The sequence below is a fragment of the Labrus mixtus genome, chromosome 13, assembly GCF_963584025.1.
Source record: "Labrus mixtus chromosome 13, fLabMix1.1, whole genome shotgun sequence".
Taxonomy (NCBI): Eukaryota; Metazoa; Chordata; class Actinopteri; order Labriformes; family Labridae; genus Labrus; species Labrus mixtus.
In genome coordinates, this window is record NC_083624.1 from 5,608,082 (window position 1) to 5,629,987 (window position 21,906).

The 21,906-nt window shown below is 39.3% G+C and overlaps 1 protein-coding gene across 2 annotated transcripts in view; it reads right to left on the reverse strand.

The window, feature by feature from the left end:
- Positions 1–21,906, reverse strand: part of arhgef7a (Rho guanine nucleotide exchange factor (GEF) 7a) — a 37,317-nt gene continuing 15,411 nt past the window's right edge. The window contains exons 3-21 of one of the 2 annotated variants that reach the window (XM_061053320.1): positions 18,385–18,469; positions 18,094–18,227; positions 15,800–16,001; positions 14,760–14,839; positions 13,889–13,983; positions 13,596–13,691; positions 12,527–12,649; positions 10,601–10,739; positions 10,098–10,157; positions 9,834–9,980; positions 8,616–8,702; positions 8,390–8,468; positions 8,166–8,305; positions 6,533–6,754; positions 6,321–6,414; positions 5,384–5,473; positions 1,222–1,321; positions 980–1,034; positions 1–889 (exon numbers count right to left, since the gene is read on the reverse strand). In XM_061053320.1, coding sequence (XP_060909303.1) covers positions 767–889; positions 980–1,034; positions 1,222–1,321; positions 5,384–5,473; positions 6,321–6,414; positions 6,533–6,754; positions 8,166–8,305; positions 8,390–8,468; positions 8,616–8,702; positions 9,834–9,980; positions 10,098–10,157; positions 10,601–10,739; positions 12,527–12,649; positions 13,596–13,691; positions 13,889–13,983; positions 14,760–14,839; positions 15,800–16,001; positions 18,094–18,227; positions 18,385–18,469 — 2,151 coding nt within the window. In that variant the 3' untranslated portion in view covers positions 1–766. Of the gene's footprint in view, positions 890–979; positions 1,035–1,221; positions 1,322–1,717; positions 4,948–5,383; positions 5,474–6,320; positions 6,415–6,532; positions 6,755–8,165; positions 8,306–8,389; positions 8,469–8,615; positions 8,703–9,833; positions 9,981–10,097; positions 10,158–10,600; positions 10,740–12,526; positions 12,650–13,595; positions 13,692–13,888; positions 13,984–14,759; positions 14,840–15,799; positions 16,002–18,093; positions 18,228–18,384; positions 18,470–21,906 lie in introns of those variants that run through there. The other variant, XM_061053321.1, reaches the window with a different exon arrangement.

Sequence of the window (21,906 nt, forward strand, 5' to 3'; positions counted from 1 at the left end):
TTCTTCTAAAACCAACTTTATTTCTCCCCAAGGACAGAGGCTCATCTTTTTGCAGTATTTACATTATACAGTACAAGTTCGATATCTGTACAATTCCCTGGGAAACCTAGAGAGAGAGTCAAACCGCAAAGTGGTCATACAATTAAGAAACAGAAATTGCAAAAAAAATAAAATAACAGACACTTAAAACGAGTTTCCAGACATTCCGCTTGCTTCAGCCTTGAAACAACAGAATAAGTCTTTACCATGGAACGAGGACAAAGAAAATTCATAAAAAAAATAAAAATTAAATAACATAAGAGAGGTTATGAAATGGTTAAGACTTGTCCAAGGCCTTTTGGACCATTTAAACCATTAACGTACCGTTTATGTACCATTGGACAGCATAAAATCGAATAAATATAGGAAGAGGACTTCTCTCGACTCGTCTTGCAGCCGGGTCGATGCCATAAACACAGATGATGGATAGTGATGGACACACCAACAGTTTAGTGAGTAATCTCCTCCCCTATTGTGTTTCAAGGAATGTCATCATGGAATGGGTGGTCAAAGTCTGTTCATCATCACTTCAGTGATTCCTTATTTTATCACCAAAAAAAGGCAAATATGACTCCAACCTGAAGAGCAAATACACACTTTCATCTCAAACAAGCACAAAATGACCCCGCTGACAGATTCACTGTTGTCCTCTCAAATGAAACAGCAAACTTTAAGTCATGCGCGTCATTGTGTAGATTTCAAGATATTCAGGTAGATAAGGTACTCCTCAGAGGTTTGTCTCATCCCAGGTCGGGTCATTCATACTCTTCAACACTCTCCTCACAACTTTTTCCAGATCCTTCCGTGCTCTCTGCTCCTCTTCCAATGACCTCTTCATCTTCTTGGTATCCTACAAGGTAAAATCATAATGTCATGCATGTTATTTATAAACAGAGACTCTACCTAATTAAACTGAAAGTCACAAGTTCCAGTTACTCACTTGTTTCAGCTCTTGTACCTCATCCCTCAGGGCGTACACCACATCCACCAGGCTCCTTAAAGTAATATGATAAAGTCATGTCCACTAGACTGGTTATTAAAGGATAGGCCTGCATATCAAGTCCATCTTCAAAGACCACTCACCTACCTTTGTGCCACGGACAGGTTATGAAAGTGCACAGGGTCAATTTAAAATTCCTAGCAGAGAAAAAGCAAAAGAGAGGGAATTGTCCAGTATCTTACTTGTCTTCTACTGCACTCTGTCCGTTGCGATTAGGACCCTCCCCAAGGACCTTTTTTTCTCCGGGGATGATCATTTGCAGCCCTGTTTCCTTACGCGGTCCTGTATCAAAACAGAAGATTGCTAAAAGATTTGTACATGGATGTCTCACCTTGTCGTAAGAGGACTTTTTGTAGTAAGAGAAATTACTTTTCTGAACGTACTTGGTGGAACAAGGGACAACAATAACAGAATATTTGCAGAATAATTGGTGGTAGCAGTAGAATGTTAGTCATGCTCAGACCAGATACCAGATAAAAGCCAGAAGAAAGGGAAAGAAAGAGAGGCTGTGGAGTTATCTGGAAAAAAACAACAACAACACATAAATTAATGAATTCATTCATATTTCCATTTTCTGTTGATCTGAAATTAACAAGAACTCAATCATCTTCCTAAATAGCAACACACACTACACACAATCAGATAAGTCTTTCTAACAAAACCACCAGAATGCCAGTGTCTACCAAATGACAGATTTATTCAAAACTCATAATACAGCGTTTGGGACTGGAACACTTCAGCAGATTAAGACAAATACACTGAAGGCGCTGTTCTGCAGATAAGACGTGGTCACATGTGTAAACTGAATACAGCATTAGAGCACAAAGAGGACAATGTTGGTCAAAGACAGTCGGTCTCTTCACCCTGCCTGTCACACAGTATGTTTAAGTTTTAAAGACCACTGAATACACCTGTCACAAAGTTTAGCACATGATATAAGGACAGTGATATTCTCAGATCAAATACTCATAGAAGGTAGAATGGACTTTTTTTTTTATTTTCTTGCTCCGTGACAACTATTATTTACAGAAAGGGAGACTATGTGCTCTTATATTTCAAGTCCATTCTGACAGTATTCTGAGGTTGAATGAGTAGTTTACATAGAAATGTTTCCTGTTTATTGGCTGTCTCTTGTTTCTTTTTCTTTCTTTTTTTTTTTTTTTTTTTTAACCCCAATGCCTTTAAAACACAGGGTGAGAATTTACACTACGAATGAGCATTTACTTTACGGTAACACTAAATACTCAAGTCTACCTTTAGAACTATATCATACACACAAAAAGTACAGAATTTGACGGATTCTATTCCCCCACGCCCACTGGCCCGTTACATGATTGTGCAAAATAATTCAAACACTTCATGTTATAATTTGCAGTGTAAACTTTCAAACAGACCAATTAAATTAAATAAAAAAAACCTTCAAGGGACCAGTTTGTAAACATTGACATACAGAATAAAATATAAATTAAAAAAGAAAATCACCTGTATAAAAAATAATGAATACAATACAGAAATCATTTTAAAAACACTAAATAGTGCTGTAACATGGACCAATATATTTCATACTTCATTAGCATTGCTTGCTGTTAGAGGAGATAGACTCTTAAGTGGATGCCAACCTGTACTTTTAATACCAACACTGGAAAAATACTTCTTCATAAAAATAGTCATTAATGCAAGAGAGAACCTGGAAAACATGGTAAACCTCGCAAACCAGACAACATAAAGCCATGTCTGGCTAACAAGGCTGTAGCGTAGGTGCTAGTTTGTTGCATGGGATGTTAATTTTATTAAGATATCTTGGTCAAATTATCACGCTATTACTGTAAAGGAATAGGTCAGCATTTTGAGAAATGTGCTAATTGGCATTTCTTGTTGAGAGTTTGACTGGAAAAAGGTTTCCACCCTTTTGTCCAATTAGCTACAGCTAGCAGCTGGTTAGCTTGGCTTTGCATACATACAGAAAGCAGAGGAAACTACTAGCCTAGCTTGTTTATACAGATGTGTTGTTCTCTGACAACATGGCACATAAATACTTTGTGTGCGAGGCAGAGACCTTGAGTTCAGTCATGTTATGTCAGGTTTAGCATTGAAGCTGTTAACAGTGAAACAGCTAGCCTTGCTCTGTCCAAAGGTTTAAAAAACGCACCAATTAACAAATTCACTCGTTTTTGTACCATACATTTTAAAAGTGAACTCAGAGGTGTTAGCTGTAATTTTGTCTCCTTTTCAACAACAGCTGTTACCTCATCTCCTAGCCTGTATGCTAAGCTAGGCTAAGCTGCTTCTAGCTAAAGCCTCACTTTGACTGGGCAGTTCTGTGAGTGGAGTCAATCATCCCATCTAACTCTCAGGGAGAAAATGATATTGACAAAAAGTCAGAGTATTTGATCAACTTGTAGGGGTCTCTAAACAAAGGCATTTGATTTGCATTAAAGGACTGTAGCTGTGCGATGCTGTAGGTTTGTAGCTTGTTAGCGTCAGGCTAGTTTAAGTAGACCTTTTTTTGTTTTGTAAATGTATTAACTCAAGGTCTACAACTAAATACAAATGCAACCCTGTAGAACCGCTGAAGATCATGCTTTAAAGGATGATGCTTGGGAGACTTCACAATACAGCAAATTATTCAAAATTAATGAATTAAAGGGCCAGTTCACCGCAAATACAAAAAGAAAGGTAAGCCTACTGTCCTGGGGATTTCTGCACCCACCACATTACAATGTAGCTTGTAGGATTATATGAAGTGGATTTCAAACTGTTATAAGTGAGGTCTTTGGCTTATCCATGTATGCATGCTTTTTTTTTTTTTTTTTTAACAAAATTTTAGGTGAATTGACCCTTTAATTCATAATTTTTAGTCCACTAGCTGGAGAACGCTTTAGTAGATTATATGTGTATGTGATAATCATCTCTTCCTGTAGCAGCTACAGCAAAACAATAACCAATGTTTTATTAACTATTCAAACTAAACAAAGACTTTTAGGATTTAGTAGCTTTTGGTCATGTGGGTACGTTTTAATCCTGCTAAGCACTTGCGACATTAGTCAGGACTCAGATTATGAAAATGACATGAAATTATAACAGAATTGGATATTTTATTTGCATGCTGTTATATTTAGCAGGCGGCAGGAGCATATGTGCCTGGACCTGTGCATGTGTGTATGACATCTGTGCTATGTTTGAGAATACATACTCTAGAAACACATACTGGAGAAAAAGTAGTAAATGGTCATTTAGAATACACTCGTTCCTGAATTACATCTGAATATCAGACAGGAAAAGCTCAGTCCCCACCGTTCCCTCCCACTGGTTATCCCTCCCCTTTATTCCACTCCAACATCCCTGTACTCCCTTTGCTGAGAGAGTCCGCCAAATTTGATGGTCAAACAAGGGGAGTGGTCACATTCATGATAAATTAACAATAAATACTGAACACCTACTGCATGACAACTACATGAAGAGAGGAGGCACATAAAAGGGAAAGTGGCAAGGCAACAGGGAGATGCTTAAAACATCTTAAAACAAACAGTCTAAAAATAAATAAACAGAATAAGTTAACAAAAAAAAAAAATCAAGAAATATAATAGAAAATAAATAGATAAATAAAAAAATCTAGTTTCTTTTCATACATTGAAGGTAAAAGAGGTAAGCCCGCTTGTACATTACATTACAGCACAGCGAGGCAGTACTGTACGTTCTTTAGTTCTGGTGAGAGATGCAACTCTTGCGCGGCACTGAACCCATCCTGTAACTGTGGGTGGTCCAGATGGAGTCATAGTCAGAGTCCTCTGACAGGTCAGAGGACAACTCAGGCCTGGAAACGCTGCTACGGCGGCCCGGTGGGTCCACGCAGGACCGGTCTGCGTCTGCCAGCACGTGGTTGTGCATCAGGTCAGTGCCCTGCCAGGCTGGTTTTTGGGCAAGACGGAGTTTTTTTTTCGAATGCAGATGGTGAAAAGGTTGGGTGAGGTGAAAAAAAAAATGAAAAAAAAGAGTGGCAGAGCAGCGGGGGGTTTGTATATGCAGCCGTAACAGATGGAAAATAATAATAACCGATGAGAGAAGCAGGGTGGGATGATGCGGTAATTTGATATATGTATGGTGAAAATGAGTCATGATGGAAAAGAAGGAACACAAGGTAAACCACAGCAATGCCAAAAAAGTGAGGGATGGAGGAGAGAGACAGAAGAAGAAGATACTGTTAGAAAGATCAGTTCAGAACACCAGTGTTAAAGACAGGCTTTGAGTTACAGAATAACAGGTATAGCAGTATGAAGACAGAAAGCTCCCTTTACATCTCCGGTCTTGTTTGCATGCACATGTAAGATTTTTGTATTTTCTTACTGGAGTTCAGAGTCTGCCTGGTTTTCGCGCTGGTGCAGTATGCCTCGATAACTTTCAGGATCTGGGCATCTTCTTCCAGAGCAGCTGTGCCTGCACAAAAGGGAGTTGACAGAAAGGGGGAAATATGAGTATACATGTTTATTTACCTCAGCTGTCTAACCTCTGCTTCCTACTGCTATACACAATAAGCACACAAAAGACCAAAAAGAAAAACTGCACATTTTGGGAGGTATGCTTATTTATCTTCTTGCTGAGAGTGAGATGATTAAACACATTTTGAAACAAAGTCGTGATGTAATAGCGATAAAAGAGATACGATTAAAATAGTGGACGATGATAGAATTTACAAGTTTTGTTTTTATACAAGACTGCAAAAAAACGGTTGATACAAATATAAAAATTATAAAATAATTAATGAAATAAGAGTTATGAGAAGGTTATAGTAAATAAATTAGTTAACTTCTACCTCTCAAGTCCCCCTTACAAGCACCTTCTCTCCCTCCCCTTCTCTCTATCGCTTCTTTCACTTCTTGTATCCTTTCTTAGGTATTTCATATAGTTTTGCTGGTCGTAGTCTGATGTGTGTATATTGATGTCTTTATACAGCCAATAAACCTTGTGAAAGGATTTTCTTTTTTCAAATACGTTTTTAAAAGAACAAACAGCTTGCAAGTCTCATCTTCTCAGGGGGGCGGGGCCTAAAAAACAGGTCTCTTTACCTAGACTGTGGACATGTGGTAGCAGAGCCATGGCTGTTTATTAAGTAAGAAGCTACGACCAGTAGGCCTCGCTACACTTAGCAAGAAGAAGGGGGGGGGGAGCTTCTCTCATGCAGCTCTTGATAAAGATGCAAATAAGATATTTCTCTTTCATAAAGAAAAAAAACTGATGAATCGAAATCCAATGAAACTCTAGACATAACAGTTCAGAAACGTACTCTTTCTCAAGGCAAATTCTTCCTCAGACTGTTTCCTCTCGGGCTTGCGCTTGGGAAGGAGCTTCTTTACACTCTTAGGGCTTTTGCTGAGATCCTGAAAGGGTAAGGGAAAAGCAGAAAATAAAGAGACAACAGTATAATAATGAGGAGTTCCAGACATAGAAAAAAACATGTTGAGGAGACCATGAGTACATGAACAGACAGTCCCTCACCTCCTTGTAGCAGAGGGCAGCAGAGGGGCGTAGAGGAGGTGCAGGTCGCAAACAGCTCAGGCTCCAGGGTTTGGGGGTGTTGGGTGGTTCCAGTGGGCCCCACATCAAGGTGCTGTGAGACGTTCCGTGGGAGGAGGGGTGAGGCAGGGTGTGGTAAGTGGGAGCCACCGTCATGGCTCTCCCCTCAGCATGCCGGGACGGTGTGAGAGGGTGAGATGGGAGCTGAGGAACGAAACAAAAAAACAACAGATTTTACAACTTCTGTCATAGAAAGAATGGTCAGCCCCTCCGTTGAAATTCAAGATTCAAGATTTGTATTTGTCACATGCTCATACAGATGTGCAGTGAAATGTAAAGACTGTTCCGCAAGGCCGTGCAATAAACACTCAAATTACTAAAACACATATATACAGTAATATAGAAATATAATGTCAAATTAAAAAAAGAAATATTTGAATATACAAAATATAAGAGTATGTAAACAGTGTAAAGTGTCCAGGGTGTCAGGGTCAAATGTGTTTGTTGTTAGAGTAACTCAGTCCAACGCTATGATGACAGTTTTTGAACATAGTCACAGTGTAAATGAAAGAACAGAGAAGGACATTAAACCTAATAAAATATTAACGTACACAAGGATATCACTGGTCGCTACTTGCAGGATATAAACGTCTACCTAAAATTTACTATTTTGTGCTCTTTAGAAAAACATTACTTTTTTCCTCAGATGCTTTTTAAAGCCACTCTCATCAGTTTTTATTTTAATAAATAAAGGCTGTGCTTTTTCTGCAGGCAGCTGCTTTCTGCTGCAAACGCTCTCTCCTCATTGAAAACAAAAAAGACACTGAAACTCAGAATAAAATGCTAGGTGGACACGGGGCGTGTTAGAGTGTTAAAGAGGTCATATTATGCCCTTTTTGGGGTTCATATATTTAATCTATGTACCTACTAAAGTATGTTCACAATAGCTGAAGTTATAAAAAAAGTGTCTGTTTTCATGCACTGCCGCTCCATGCACCGGCTCTCTTCTGACTCTCTCTCTAAGGCTCTGAAGTGCCCACGTTCACAGTCCCCACGTGTACCAAGTCTGATCTGATTGGTCGGCCTGTCGGCTCTGCCGTAATTGGTCAGTCGCTCAGCACGGTTCTCGGAAATGTCACGCCCCTTTTACCATATTGGGAATGCAGCCACTTTGGCTCAGAGGGCCGAGCAAAAACATTAGCACCTTAGCACTACTGTGCTACCGCAGGCTACGGCATATCGTGGGCGTGCTACAGAAGTTAACGGGCGTGCAACATGAGCTGCTGGGCTTGCCACAACGAGCCAATGGGCTTAGATCAGTGATCTCACACTGACAAGACGTCACACTGGTAATTTTTTATCGAGGGGGGCTAGAACCGAGCGATACATGCAGCTAATGCTGCAGCTAACAGGAGGACGTAGGAGAAGCTGCGTTTCCGCGGACTTTGAATTTTTGCACATAGATGTGCCTAAACATGCACAGGACACTTGGAAAACACACTAAAGAGCATATACAACCAGAAAAAGCATAATATGGGACCTTTAACTTTGCACTGGGAACCACTGAATAGACAGAAAATGATCTGTATTAGGGAATGAAATATTAGCTCCTGACCGTGTGGCAGGGAACAGTGAGCGGTTTGTGGCTGGGCGCTGTGGCCGCAGTGTGCTTGATCTGTCGGGGCAGGTGTTCAGACCAGTCCTGCAGGTCCTGCTGGTTGGTACACACCACTGTAAGACGGTCAAACATCGTACCTGCAGGGACAAAGATGATGATGTCGGTGAAGGAATCATCTGTAAATGAATCACACTCAGCATCTTGCTCATTAAGAGCCTTACCGTTTAGCTCAAAGGCGTTTTTATGAGCTTCACAGTCTTCAAGTTTGGTCACCGTCATGCTGGCCAGGGGCAATTTTCCCTGCATGGGGGATAAACTCGCATTAGAATTAAGACGTAACAGAGAAAAGGCTTTTCATGAAATGAATGCTAATGTTAAACACTGGAGGGGGGGGGATCAGAAACAGAAGCTAATCAGACTAAACGTAGGAAAGGTTTCTTTTCTGACCTGGAATATGAAGCCGCTCATCCTGGGGCTGGCAGACAACATGAGGAGGACGTGAGGGAAGAGCATGAGGTAACGCTCACTCTTTTCCTAATAAACAGGAAAAGGTTTAAGAATTAGAAAAAGAAACAGAGAAGGATAAAAAAAATCAAAACAATAGGAAATATTTAAGTACCAGCCAGAGCAGCAACACCCTATTATTAAAAAATATGTGACAAAGGGTCAATTCAGATAAAAATGTTTCAAGATAATGGATATGGCTGAAGTGATCTGTGTCACTGAAGGAAAGGAGGTGCGACTAGTCAACTTTGAAAACAGCAGATAACATTTTCAATTTGACGTTAAGTTTTTGTAAAACTCTAAATATGCACCACATCCAGAACTGAATTCAGTGAATAGAAAACCTTGAAAAACCCTCTGTAGTTTGTCTTCTCGCCTTAATGCTGAGCAGACAGTGAAGGTCGAGAGCAGAGCAATTTGATCACTGGGCCATGTTTTAAGAATTTCACATTGTAAACAATAAATGTCTGTTTGATGTAATAAATGCTGATTATCTGGATTATTTTGGACACATTTTCACTGCTTAATATTTCAAATCACATGAATATTCTTCACTTCCTTTTTTATCTTTACTTTTTGTTGCTTCTGTTCATTTACAACTCTGTTTTTGCACATTTACATTTAATCTTTCATATTTAAGACTAGTAATGCTAAGTTAAATCCTGGTTGTATATATTCCCATTCTTAGTTTTGATATTTTTAGTGCTTATTTACTTTGTATTTAATATTATATTGTGTTTAAATTTGCTAATATTGTGTTTTTTGCTCATATTGTGTGTTTGGATAACCTGCTGCTGTAACGCCACAATTTCCCAGTTTGGGATCAATAAAGTAATTCTATTCTATTCTATTCTATTCCACCCTTGAGGCCCCTTTCCTTAGATGTTGCGAGCTACCAAGAGGAGGGTCGTGAGATGCCTTTCAAAAAGTGTTACTAATGTTTGGATAGATCCATTAGTGTGTGTGCGTGGCGCTGCGCTGCATTATATGCCTTAACCTCCTTCAGGGACAGTGGGGGTCCCCGTACTCTGGCCCCCTTATTTTGGGGGTTCAGGAGATATAAAGTTTGGAAGCCCCAAATAAATAACTTCTAGTGGATCCGATATTAGCAACAATTTCTAGGACAAAATAGATTGTGGTGTTGGTGGGTGAAGCTCATACCTCTGAACCAGGACTCTGGACTAAGACCTGGCTCATGTAGAGCACAGAGCCCAGGGTCTTAATGTCGTCCCCCTCCCACAGCCGGATGGCCTCAGTGAGAATCTGCAGCTCCAGTTCCTTGCGCTTCCGCACCTCCTGGCACTGAGACTGACACAACCAATCCAAAACAACTTTTTAACCTTTTGCCATAACTTATCTTTATCATTTGATATGAGATTTTCATACAAACTACAACAGACAGGAGAGGAAGAGAGACCCGCTTACAGAGAGGTTTTTGAAAGATGCCATGCACTTCTGTATGTCTGGCCGATCTGGATGACTCTCCTGGAGGAAAACAATGAAACAATGTTGGTGATTAAAAGACGCATCATGACAACACAACATGCTTTAGACCAGGAGTCTCCAACATGTTTTCAGTAGCTCGCCTATAGATTTCATATATCTGGCCCATAAAAACAAGTGTAAAGTAGAAATGTTTTCTTGGACATTGATGTGAATTTTCAGCAACATAGCTTACTATGTGGCACAATAAGAAGTGTAAAATGTTCATGTTTTTTTCTTGGACCTTGATGTGAAGTTAAGATTATTGAAAAGCATTGGCTTATTGCAATTTCACATGTGTACAAACAGCAGCTTGATTCAGCTGTTGTGTGCTATGCAAGTGATTTTATGCCTGTAGCTCTTGGCCACTTTCATTTTTTTCAAAGTAGCTCTCAGATGAAGAAATGTTGGAGACCCCTGCTTGAGACGGATGTTTAGATGCACACCTCCATGTGCCTCTCCAGCTCTTTGAGTAAAGTGGGGTACTTGTCGAGTCTCATGAAGGGTTTACTGAGGCCCGTAGTCAGGGTGAGGATCCCAGGACTGACTGCACCCCTCCCCTCCATGAACTCCCCCAATACGTCACTACAAGAGGAGAGAAAAGAGAGCGAGAGAAAATGTAACTCACTTTCATTCAAAAACACATTCATAGAAACACTGTCAGTTACCCGCTCCCACTACTGATAGACTAAGAAGAGGTCTTCCCCACTGTTAAAGCAGGAAGATGACATCGCTGCAGCGCAGGGGGAACCCCATCGTCCTCACCTTCCAACCAGCCAGGCCACGTTTCCTTTGTTAGGCTGTTCTTAGTTAGTTTTGTGTTAAGTGTTGTCGGGTTGAATCGTCAGTTCATTTAAAGGCTTTAGGCCTATATGCAATTTTTTGATCCAGTAGATGTCGCCCTTGAGCACCAGCATGAAACCAAAACAACTCGCGCTGCATTGTTGTGTTAGCATGCTAATGCTAGTGATCTTTATTATGCTCGTATCTTCACACTGCATGTAAATTTACCTGAAATGAGCGTGATCTAGAAACACAGTTAAGCAGTGAGTACAGTATGTTATTCTTCTTTTCTCTAGTCCCTCAATTAAACAACTTTTACACACAAGGGGAGGAGCTGGCTGGCCGTCCTGGCGATGTAAACAAACTGAAGATAGAACTCTGAAAACATCACAGACAGTGGGACTCGGGTGTTACACCCATTGTAGACAGTCATGACTCACAGAGTTATTTTCAGAGGATATACTTGATTTCTATTATATTTAAGTGTGTAAAATCGCATATAAAGCCTTTAACCTTGTTTTCTCATGTTTTTGGTTAGTTAGGGAGGTAAGTTGGTTGTAGTTTGTTTTCCTTGATTTATCAGGTTTGGTTCATTATCAGTTAGACTCGGTTGTGTTTGTTGTGTTTGGCACCGATTAACCCTGAAGCTTATTCTTATTTTCACTGATATGTTGCTGTACATTACTCCTTTATTATGAAACAAATAATTTTCTGGTAAAAACATTAGATAGTCCCCCATGGCTGCTTGGGAAGTGAGGGATTTGGCGCTTTATTCATGTTGTGCCTTGACCTCCTCTAGACGGGGCGTAACTCTCTTTAAACTGACACAACTGACATTCAACTTCTCGACAAAATCACAAAAATAATTCAAACATAAACCAAATGGGCCGCTGGTAGCCTATTGGTTAGCGCGTGCACCCCCATGTAAGCAGGCCCTGGTCCTCCAAACAGGCGGCCCGGGTTCAAATCCGACCTGTGGCTCCTTTCCATCATGTCGTTCTCCTATCTATCTCTAATAAAACGCATAAAATGCCCAAAAAGAAAAATAAAACCCAAAAAAAGAACATAAACCAAATAACAAGAAAACTGTACTGATTAAAATAAACTCTTACAACACCGATTATTAGACACTCAGCATAGTAGCAACAGCCCTGCAATGAGTCACACCATCATAAACGTTCTATCTAATATGCAGTTATGTTGATGCTACATGAGGTCCACAATTTAGACCTTTACCCCCTTCTACGCACGGTTAATTGGTTTAAAAAAGTGTCTTTCCTTCCCCGTCTTAGAGCCGTTTTCCAATTATTTCTGTAAAAAAAAAAATGCCACAGCTGCACTTGTGTTGATAAACAGCTGACTGCAGAGTCCTCACTTTGTGTTTGGAAATCCACAATAGCTGCCAAAACCAGCAAACAAAACCGCTTCAACAATAAGTTTAACAATAGAATATAGAATACAGTTCCTTTTCCTTTTCTGTTGCAGCTGTTTCCCTTTTTAACTTAACCCCCTTCTTATTTCTTCAGACCTGCTGTATGATAATGTGTTGGAGACATAAATCTAAATGTTTAGACGTTGTGTAAACTTACCCGTGCTGGGTTAGTACGTTGACAGCAGAGGGATGGTTGGAGCAGTAACCTGCATAAAGAGCCTTCATTTGTGTTATGAGGTTGAGGAAGAAGCCTCCCACTCTTTGCTGGCTCTCTGGAAGCCTGAAGAAAAATAAAAAAAAATCACAAAATGATAAAATGATACAAAGATGCCAGGATGTAAAGTCAATTAAACATTGAGATTTGACACCAGTCCAACAATGGGATTTAATGTGAATTCAATGTCAAGACTTGACCACCCAACGTCAAGATTATTTATCAATTCAACATTGTATTTGACATCAACCCAGCGTCGTAATTTGACATCAATTCAACGTTTGGGTATGACGTCAGCCCGACATCGGGATCAACATCATTCAACATAGAGAAATGACTTCAGCCCAAAGTCAAGATTTGAGGTCAAGCCAACATCAGGGTTTTATGTGATTTCAACGTTTTTCATCAGCCAAACTTTGTGATTTGATGTCAATTAAACATCAGGATTTGATTTCAATTTAAATTCAAAAAATCTGGATTTGATTACATCACGTCATCGTTGGGATTTTACGTCAATTGAACGTCTGAACTTGATGTCAATTCAAAATTGGAATTTGTGTTCAGCCCAATGTGATGATTTGAAGGCAGCAAATCATCTGGATTAAAGATCAGTTCAACTTCAGGAATTGACATCAGTTCAATGTCTAGATTTGGTTTCAATTCAACGTTGAGATTTGAAGACAGCCTACTCTTCATCAATCAATGAAATTAATTAATCAATTCAACGTCAGGATTTGACATTACATTAATGTTGAGGGTTTGTTGGGTTTATTTTGGGATTTGACATTAGTCTAACATCAGGATTTGACCTCAGCCCAGACAAGAAAAAACAGAAGTATATGTAAAAATAGCTTTGCTTTAGACTAAAAGAACAACATCTGATTTATTCCCTAGTCTATGATTTAATTCAACATCCCCTCAGTACACTCATCCCACCACTAGATGTCCCTCTGCTTATTATTAAACAGTGAGAATACTGCAGTGGTGATGTGTGTCTGGGAAAGGGACTTACTTGGTGCACTCCTCCAGCGATTGGACAAGCATCTGCTGGAAGGTGCTGATCTCCTCAAGGTTTCCCAGAATAAGAGCCACATCCACGCTGCTCAATCTGGTGGAATAGATGAGAGGGCAAAAGAACATTATTAAAGATAACACACAGGTTGACGTCTAAAAGAAAGTCAGGTTGAGATCTGTTGTTTTACAGTCAATAAAAATCTAATTGAACCGAAGCTCCTGGTATGTAACAATCATTGTTAAATAACCTAGTTCAGGTCTCATCGAGCTTCATGTGCAAATGAGACGTACTTATCAATGCCCTGAAGAGGTCGTAGGTAGTTTGTCAAGAGGCTCTGAAGATCCTTGGAGTATTCCGTCTCTGTTTCTAAAATATTCTGCAACACCTGTAATAGAAAGGAACAGCTTTCATTTTCCACAGTCTTCATAATGAACACCCTCAGATCACTAATTCAGTTTGTGCACTTCATGATTTAGTGCCACAGATGAGGAGTCCATAAAGAATTATAATAGTAAATGATTTTTAAAAATAAATATAAACACCTCAGAGCTAAAAGTTGACCTGCAGATAGACTAAACATGGGGCAGGTTTAGAGTGTGAGTGACATCACTGATCAGTGCATTCACATATTCATATTTACATTTTTTATATAATAAAAGTGTGAGATATGCTATCTGACTGACGATGTAACAGTGTGAGTAGTTGATGTCATTAGTATAAACACACACATCACAGCTATACTTGTACATGGACAAGAAAATAATATCATTTCAAATACACATTATTATCATTTTTCATTTAAAGCAGAAATGTAAAAGATGTGTGCTGCATTGTGTGGCAGAGAGATGGAGAAAGAGCAGCTGTGATGACAGAATAACAAACAACTGTCCTCAGACAAATTGGTCACAGAGCACAGAGCAATAGAGGTTGTAGAGAAAAAAATAGCCAGATTTTAAACCTGGTTCTTCATGAAATTGCTTTTTGGATTTTACAAAATGTATAAATAATAAATTGTAAAATCATAGATACAAGCCTTGATGAAAAAAACAGGGCACTAATAAAACACATGTTGTTGGTGAAGAAAGGAAAAGACACAGATACAGAAATTAAAGTTGAGCAACAAGAAAGGAAAGAAAAGACAGAGTGAAGGATTATCCTTACCAGGTTATAGTACGTCTTGCTGATTGCAGAAGTGTCAAAGCCTTTAGGTGGGCTCTTCAGAGTGCCGGACTTGGGGGACACTTGTTTCAGAAACAGAATATTTAAATCAGTGCACAAAGTTCTTCCTGTATATTTTTTCTCCCTATATCCACAATTTCCCAGTTTGGGATCAATAAAGTCATTCTATATATATTACAAGTTAATTTTATACATGTTACTTGTCTCATATATACTTAATATGTTTCATACATGGATTGCATTGTATCAACACTTTAATTCTCTCCCGCTGCCTTAAGTGGTTTTTTTTGTTTTTTTATACGACCCTGTGGCAAAAAATAATTCTCATAGGATTGTTCTGCTAAGCTTGAAAATATAAGATCACCATCAGTCAGGTGCCTATAAGAATTATACGAGGGTCTTTCTTTCTAAATGTCCTGACCACTTGTATTTACACTCATCACAAACTGATCAACTCATGTACGAGTATTGAATAGACGACGTTGGTCAAACAGAGGATCACGTTTTAAGCTGCCACCTTCTGCCACATGTTTCACAAAACGCAGAAACAACAGACCACAGCGGGCCTACAGAGGCAACAGCTGTGTGTCAGTGTTACTGTCCCGAGGCCAGATGGGATGGGGACGACAAAGAAAACTGTGATTCAGAGTGATGTTTGTTTTGATTTTTCTGTCTGGGAAAGAAACAAGTGTTTGGGAAATGTTGAAATCTTACTCGCTGCTCTGTAATCCTTTTACTTATAAAAGGAGGAAGTCTTTTGAATTATGTAATATAAAAGATAAAAGACCTGGGTCTGGTGTTTTCATTTTCAATCAAATTGAATTTTGTGTAGCTCTATTCGTGCTGTGATGTAAGAACAACCTGACACCTGAATTTCCTTCAGGCTCATTTGAGTTCTACACACGATCTATCCCACCAAAATTGCTAGCTGGTTAAAACAAATAAAATAAAGGGCGTATGAGTCACAACACAAATGTGCTACTGTTTAAAAATATCTCCAAAAAGGTAGTCGAGCTACTCACCAGAGCCTTTGACCTCACGAACATAGTTGCTAGGAAACCACCCGCTCCTTCCGTTGAGCAGCCCTTCCCACCAGCCGCCGTCCTCCTGGCGAGTCACGCTGATGATGTCTCCCTTATCGAAGGTGAGCTCATCCTCGTTGGTCTGCTGGAAGTTAAAACGTGCCTTCACCAGCAGCTGCTGCCCGCTGTTTTCTGACATGTCCTGTGACGTGACATCAGGTTGGGTCAGGATGAGGGACGGTCGCAGAGGGAGAGAGAGCAGAGACAGGAGATGAGACACTGGTGACAATGTTTTGGTTTTTTTGTCTGAAAAATGTTGTGAAATAATGGAAATAAATATTGTGTAACAACTATTACTCATGAATCTTTCCGTGCTGCAGAGACTTTGAAATGTTTCCACACAACTGTCAAGGTACACCTCCACTGTCACTTTGGTTTGCACCATTTAAACCATAACCTGTCAACATTAAAGGCAGGGATGGTCATTTAAAAAAAAAAAATCTAGCATGATTTTGAAAGAAGCATTCTCTCACTGCCTGTCTACACCCCCTCCCCTCTGTGCTCCATCAAAAGCCACGCCCCCTCAATTAAAGGTACAGGCACCATTGGTCCAGACGCGGACCGCAGCTCATGCTTTGAGTGTGGGCTCGTGCACACAAGGGGTAGAGAACGAGCAGGGAGACAGGGAGGCGTCTGATTGGTTAATCAGATTGGTACCTCGTGGCAGTCATTGGTCAAAGTTTTTACATTCTTACAACTTCTACAGATGACGGATTTTCTTCGTTCCTTTTTCAGAGAACATGAGTTATTCATGTCTGTCAGGACCTAAAGACAATTTCAACCAAAATCTTAAAAAGTGGATCTGTAGAAAATTACCAACCCTGCCTTTAAAGTTTGACTTTCTTGTAGGTTTTTCACATATTTAGTCATGCTGTCATATTAGTTTTTTTGTCTTTGTCAATAAAGACTTGTACATATTGACTAGGGCTGGGCGATATGGACCAAAACTCAAGTCTTGATATTGATTAGCTGAATGGCGATACTCAATATATATCGATATGTATTTTATTAACAGTGAAAACACATGAAAAATAAACTACCTGTTTGTGAATTTAAAAAAGTAAATATTGAAAAATAAAAATGTTCCTCAAATACAATAAAAGAGAGAGAGAGGAGGAGCAGGGTGAAGAGAGACAGACAGTCATCATCAGTGAGATGAGAAAAAGGTGACCTGGCACCTCTGTAACATTATTTTAATGAAACATAAACTAAATCGATATTAACGATATTGTCTTATCCTATATCTTGTTTGAAAATATATCGATTTATCTTAAAAACTCGATATATTTCCCAGCCCTAATATTGACAGGCACTTGCATTCACTTACTTCTCTACATGTAAATAAACCATGAACAGTGCCAATACCATCAGATGTGAAAATATACATTTCATTCTTGCACAATAGAAGCTTATTTAAGGACCACTGTTCATTTTTCTGTGGTAAATGGATAAGAAGGCCAAGTTATATCGTTTTACCTTTCCTTTTTTTTTCACGTTTCCAACCCCTTCTTCTTTTTACTTTCGGGTCACAGCCATGCATTACCTAAACACCTGGTCGTGAACATCTTTCTTTAAACTGTGCACTCCAGTTGAATTGAAACACGACTAATAATTAGATCTTGCAGACAGACTTCCGTAAAGACACCAAGTGGAACGAAGAAGGGAGATTAAATTAATTATATTTTGGAGAAACATGCTGGTGTAAGACAGCTCCTGCTCTGTCGTCCGGAAAATTGCATTATTCCTGGTTATGGACCAATGAATTACTATGTGACTATAAATCTCATTGCTCTTAAACATTATTCATGTTTCACTGGTCTGAATGGTTATACAAAAACCGCCTTGGGTGCTGAACTTGTGTCTCCACAAAGTTTCCATGAAAAGGCAATAACTGAAGTGAAGTGGGCGGGGCTAATGGTGAAGATGCTTATGATCTAAATCACAAAGTATTTCATACAAACTGTAAACAGGCTTTTGTTTTATTTTCAAATACTCCATGTGGAGGATGGCGGGGGGCTAAGCATTTGGATAAATCCAAAACTTTGTCATTCAACTTTCTTTATATTCTCAGTTATAAATACAGATACCTCTTGATATTAGTTCCATCGAGAAATGTTCATGAAAAGTAGAATTCAGATCAAGGGTGTTGTATTTGCGTTACACTTTTGCATGCATCTTTATTGTAACCTGGTCATCAGTGTTGATACTTTGCTGTTAGCACGTGTCGACCTTACCAGACTGCGAAACTGGTTCTGCAGCAGCTTGGAGGATCGGCCCAGAGAGGCCTGAGAGGACAGAGACTCAAACGACTTGATGCGATGGGCTGAAGAATGGCGGGCACACACCGAATCGCTGCCCACGCCGATATCTGCACAGAAAGGGCAAAACATATAAATACACCTGACCTGGTTTCTTGCATGACAGTACCTACACGCTCAAAGCTACCTGCCTGTCTTTCATTAAAAACATAAATACACCCACATGCATCATAAAACACACACATTGAACTTGTTTTTTTTACTGACCTGCAGTCACTTTATTCAAAGCAACCAGACTGGTGAGCACCTTGGTGAAGTTCAGTCCCAGCAGCAGGTCACTGGCCTCAAACGGCTAAGAGAGAGAGAGAGAGAGAGACACACAGGAAAGTCATCAGAATGTGCATTTCTCTTTTAGAGCTAATCACTAATTCCTGTGAAGCAGAACTGTTTCATCACTCAGCTACACCGCCAGCACCGGGCAGCCAATCGATAACATTCGCTACCTTTGACAGAAGCAGTGGGCGAAACACACGCGCTCAGCAGAAACACAAACCTGCAGCAGCTTCAAAGAGACACTTTTTTTTTTAAGGCTTTCTGAGATGCTAGTTAAATGATCTCTATTGCAAAAGATACAAACAGAAGCTGAGTTATCTGACCGCTTCTTGAAAAGCAGGAGAACACAAGTGTTAAATGTTAAAAAATGACGATTGGAACTTTGGATTATTCTTGTTATTCATTCATCTTTCATATTTTTTTGTTTAACTTGCAATTAATTATTTAATTAAGCCTTGAAACTGATAAAAATGCCCATACCAAGTTCTTAAAGTCAAATTCTGCATTTGTTTCTTGAACTATCCAGTCAACACTAAAAATATTTATACATCATCATCAACCTTTCATTTAAGTTCTCGGAGAGATCATTGAGGGCGACCCTCATTTACAAAGATGCCGAGAAAACATACATAAATGATAAACAACGAGAAATGAGATAAAGCTGCTACAGAAAATAAAATCAACAAAAGAGCAATAAAATATACACACTAAAATAATTTAAACATTTTGAGGGAGGCAGTAGTTCAGTGTGTAGGGACTTGTGTTGGAAACGAAGGGTCACCAGGTTCAAGTCCTGGAGTCTTGAAATTGGGCCAGTAGCTGGAGAGGTGCCAGTTCACTTCCTGAGCACTGCTGAGGTGCACTTGAGCAAGGCACACCGACCCCCCCCCCCCCCCCCCCGCCCCCCCCTCACTCTGACATCTCTCCATTAATGCATGTCTATAGGATCCTGTTTGTGTGTATAGCATGTTCAACAACATCGTCTCAAATTTAATTTCCCTTCGCAGTATTAATGAAGTATATCTTCTTCAGCTTTATATGTGATTTTTTGATCCAGCAGATGTCGCCCTTGAGCACCAGCATGAAACCAAAACAACTCGCACTGCATTGTTGTGTTAGCATGCTAATGCTAGCGATCTTTATTATGCTCGTATCGTCACACTGCATGTAAATTTACCTGAAATGAGCGTGATCTAGAAACACAGTTAAGCAGTGAGTACAGTATGTTATTCTTCTTTTCTCTAGTCCCTCAATTAAACAACTTTTATACGTGAGGGGAGGAGTCAGCCGGCCGTCCGGGCGATGTAAACAAACTGAAGATAGGACTCTGAAAACTCTGAAAACATCACAGACAGTGGGACTCGGGTGTTACACCCATTGTAGACAGTCATGACTCACAGAGTTATTTTCAGAGGATATACTTGATTTCTACATTTAAGTGTGAAAAATCACATATAAAGACTCTCTATGTATACCGCCACTTTCTGCTGTTGCCTTAAAACTATTAAGAGGACATAAGGGAGCTAATCACTTCAATGGTTAAAATGTTCAGTCATTACAAATTACTCCTGTCATTTTTATCTCCATGTCAGTCTCACATAAACCCTCTTGGTGTAAAAAAAAATACTTATTCATGGACTCAGTGTCCATATACACTATATGCTGTTGAAAATAATTCCTAAGGAATACAATATTTACCAATGATCGAGTAGTTTTTACTATGATTATGCTTTCAATTGGGTTTTTCAGTATTAACATTCACCACAGATTATCTATAGGCTACATTTCAAAGCAAGACAAACAACAAGCTAATGAAAGAAAACAAACAAGAAAAGGCATAAACCTTTGCAGTACTTATCACCAACTGTCACATCTCAGAGTTCTATCTCCTAATCATACACGGAGCACATGTTGTTACATGATGTACAGGAAAGCAACTAAACAACACATATCATGATGATCATCTCTACCCAATCATTTCCAGATAGGGACCCCCAAATATGTCTGAGAACATTTGTGTTATTGTTCATTTTGTTGATCAGCTGTTCAAAAGAGGTCATCTCTTCACCCCCTAAAGCTGACTTTATCTCTTGACTTTCAATGACTCAGCACAATCCTGCACCCCGAGAACAAACCTTTGAGGACAGGTTAGCATCCACTTTTAAAAATACCTAATACACATGATACTGGACTCTGAATTAACTCTATTTTTGATTTACTGTTATGATACATTTGATTATGTCTGACCAAAAGTCTTGTTCCATCTCACATTCATGTAGCATATGGATCAGTGTGACCTGTTTTTTTTTTACCACATCTCCAGCAACTATCCTCCTCCCTCAGCCCCATCCGTGACATTTTTGAAGGAGTCCATTAAATTCTTGTTCAATATTTTAAATGAAATTAAGCTCGTCTGCATGTCTCGGGTTATGGAGTACCATGACTGCATCACTTTCATCCAGGACTCCCTGTGAATAGATTTTTTCCCCCATGCCAGTTTAACACCCTCACAGTTTTGGGGACTGGTACTTTCTGAGTTATTTTTATTGAACTTCAGTAGTTATTTTGAACTAAAATTATGTGTCTGAAGCACAAAATAACTCAATCTTTCACCTACTAAGAGTTGGTATGTCTGGTTGGATGGCTAATCCTCTGAATGTATCATTTATTAAGTTTGATCCAGATTTAAGAACAAGATGTGAGTTCAGAGAGCTGCTTGTGCCTATCAGACGTTTAGTGTTCCACTGCTGAACAAACACAAAGTTATCTGTGTGTTTCTCATTTAACAATAACAAACATGTTCTCTGGTGATGTTGTTCAGTATTGGGGGATTAAGGTGGCTGTTTTCACCTTCTCTCAGGGGCCACAGCAGCAGACCATTATTTAAAAAAACGTCTTGTCTTTAGGATTCTTTATAACACCTGTCACTGCTGTTATCAGATCAGATGAAGTCAATAATGGCTCTATGCTTACACATCCTTACTTAAGATGTGTATTGAGTTCCCACAATATGCATTGAGTGGTAAGTCAGCCTGTCCATTTGCAGGAGATAGTTTTCATTCAAGAACACTGAACAGACTTGTACATGACCGCATTAGCAAAGAGAAACCCAGCATTATGTTTACACTATGTTTCCTACAACCTGCAATGGTGAGTAGATTTAGAAAAGTACTGATTTTTCAATATTTTAAACACTTGTTTCTGATCTTTAAACAATATTTTAAATATAAATTCATGGTACCAATGACAAAGACTTGGTAAATAGTACACTGCAAAAGTCCAAATGTATTGCCTTGAATAAGAAACATTATAAAATGTAAACAAGCAATGCTGTCTCACTCAGCATGTTTACATGTCACCCATTGGATGGACGCCTGGCTATAACTGCCATGCTTACACATCATTTGTATGCAGTCATATCAGGCTAACGCTAGCTGTCAGCTTGGTAGAAGGAAA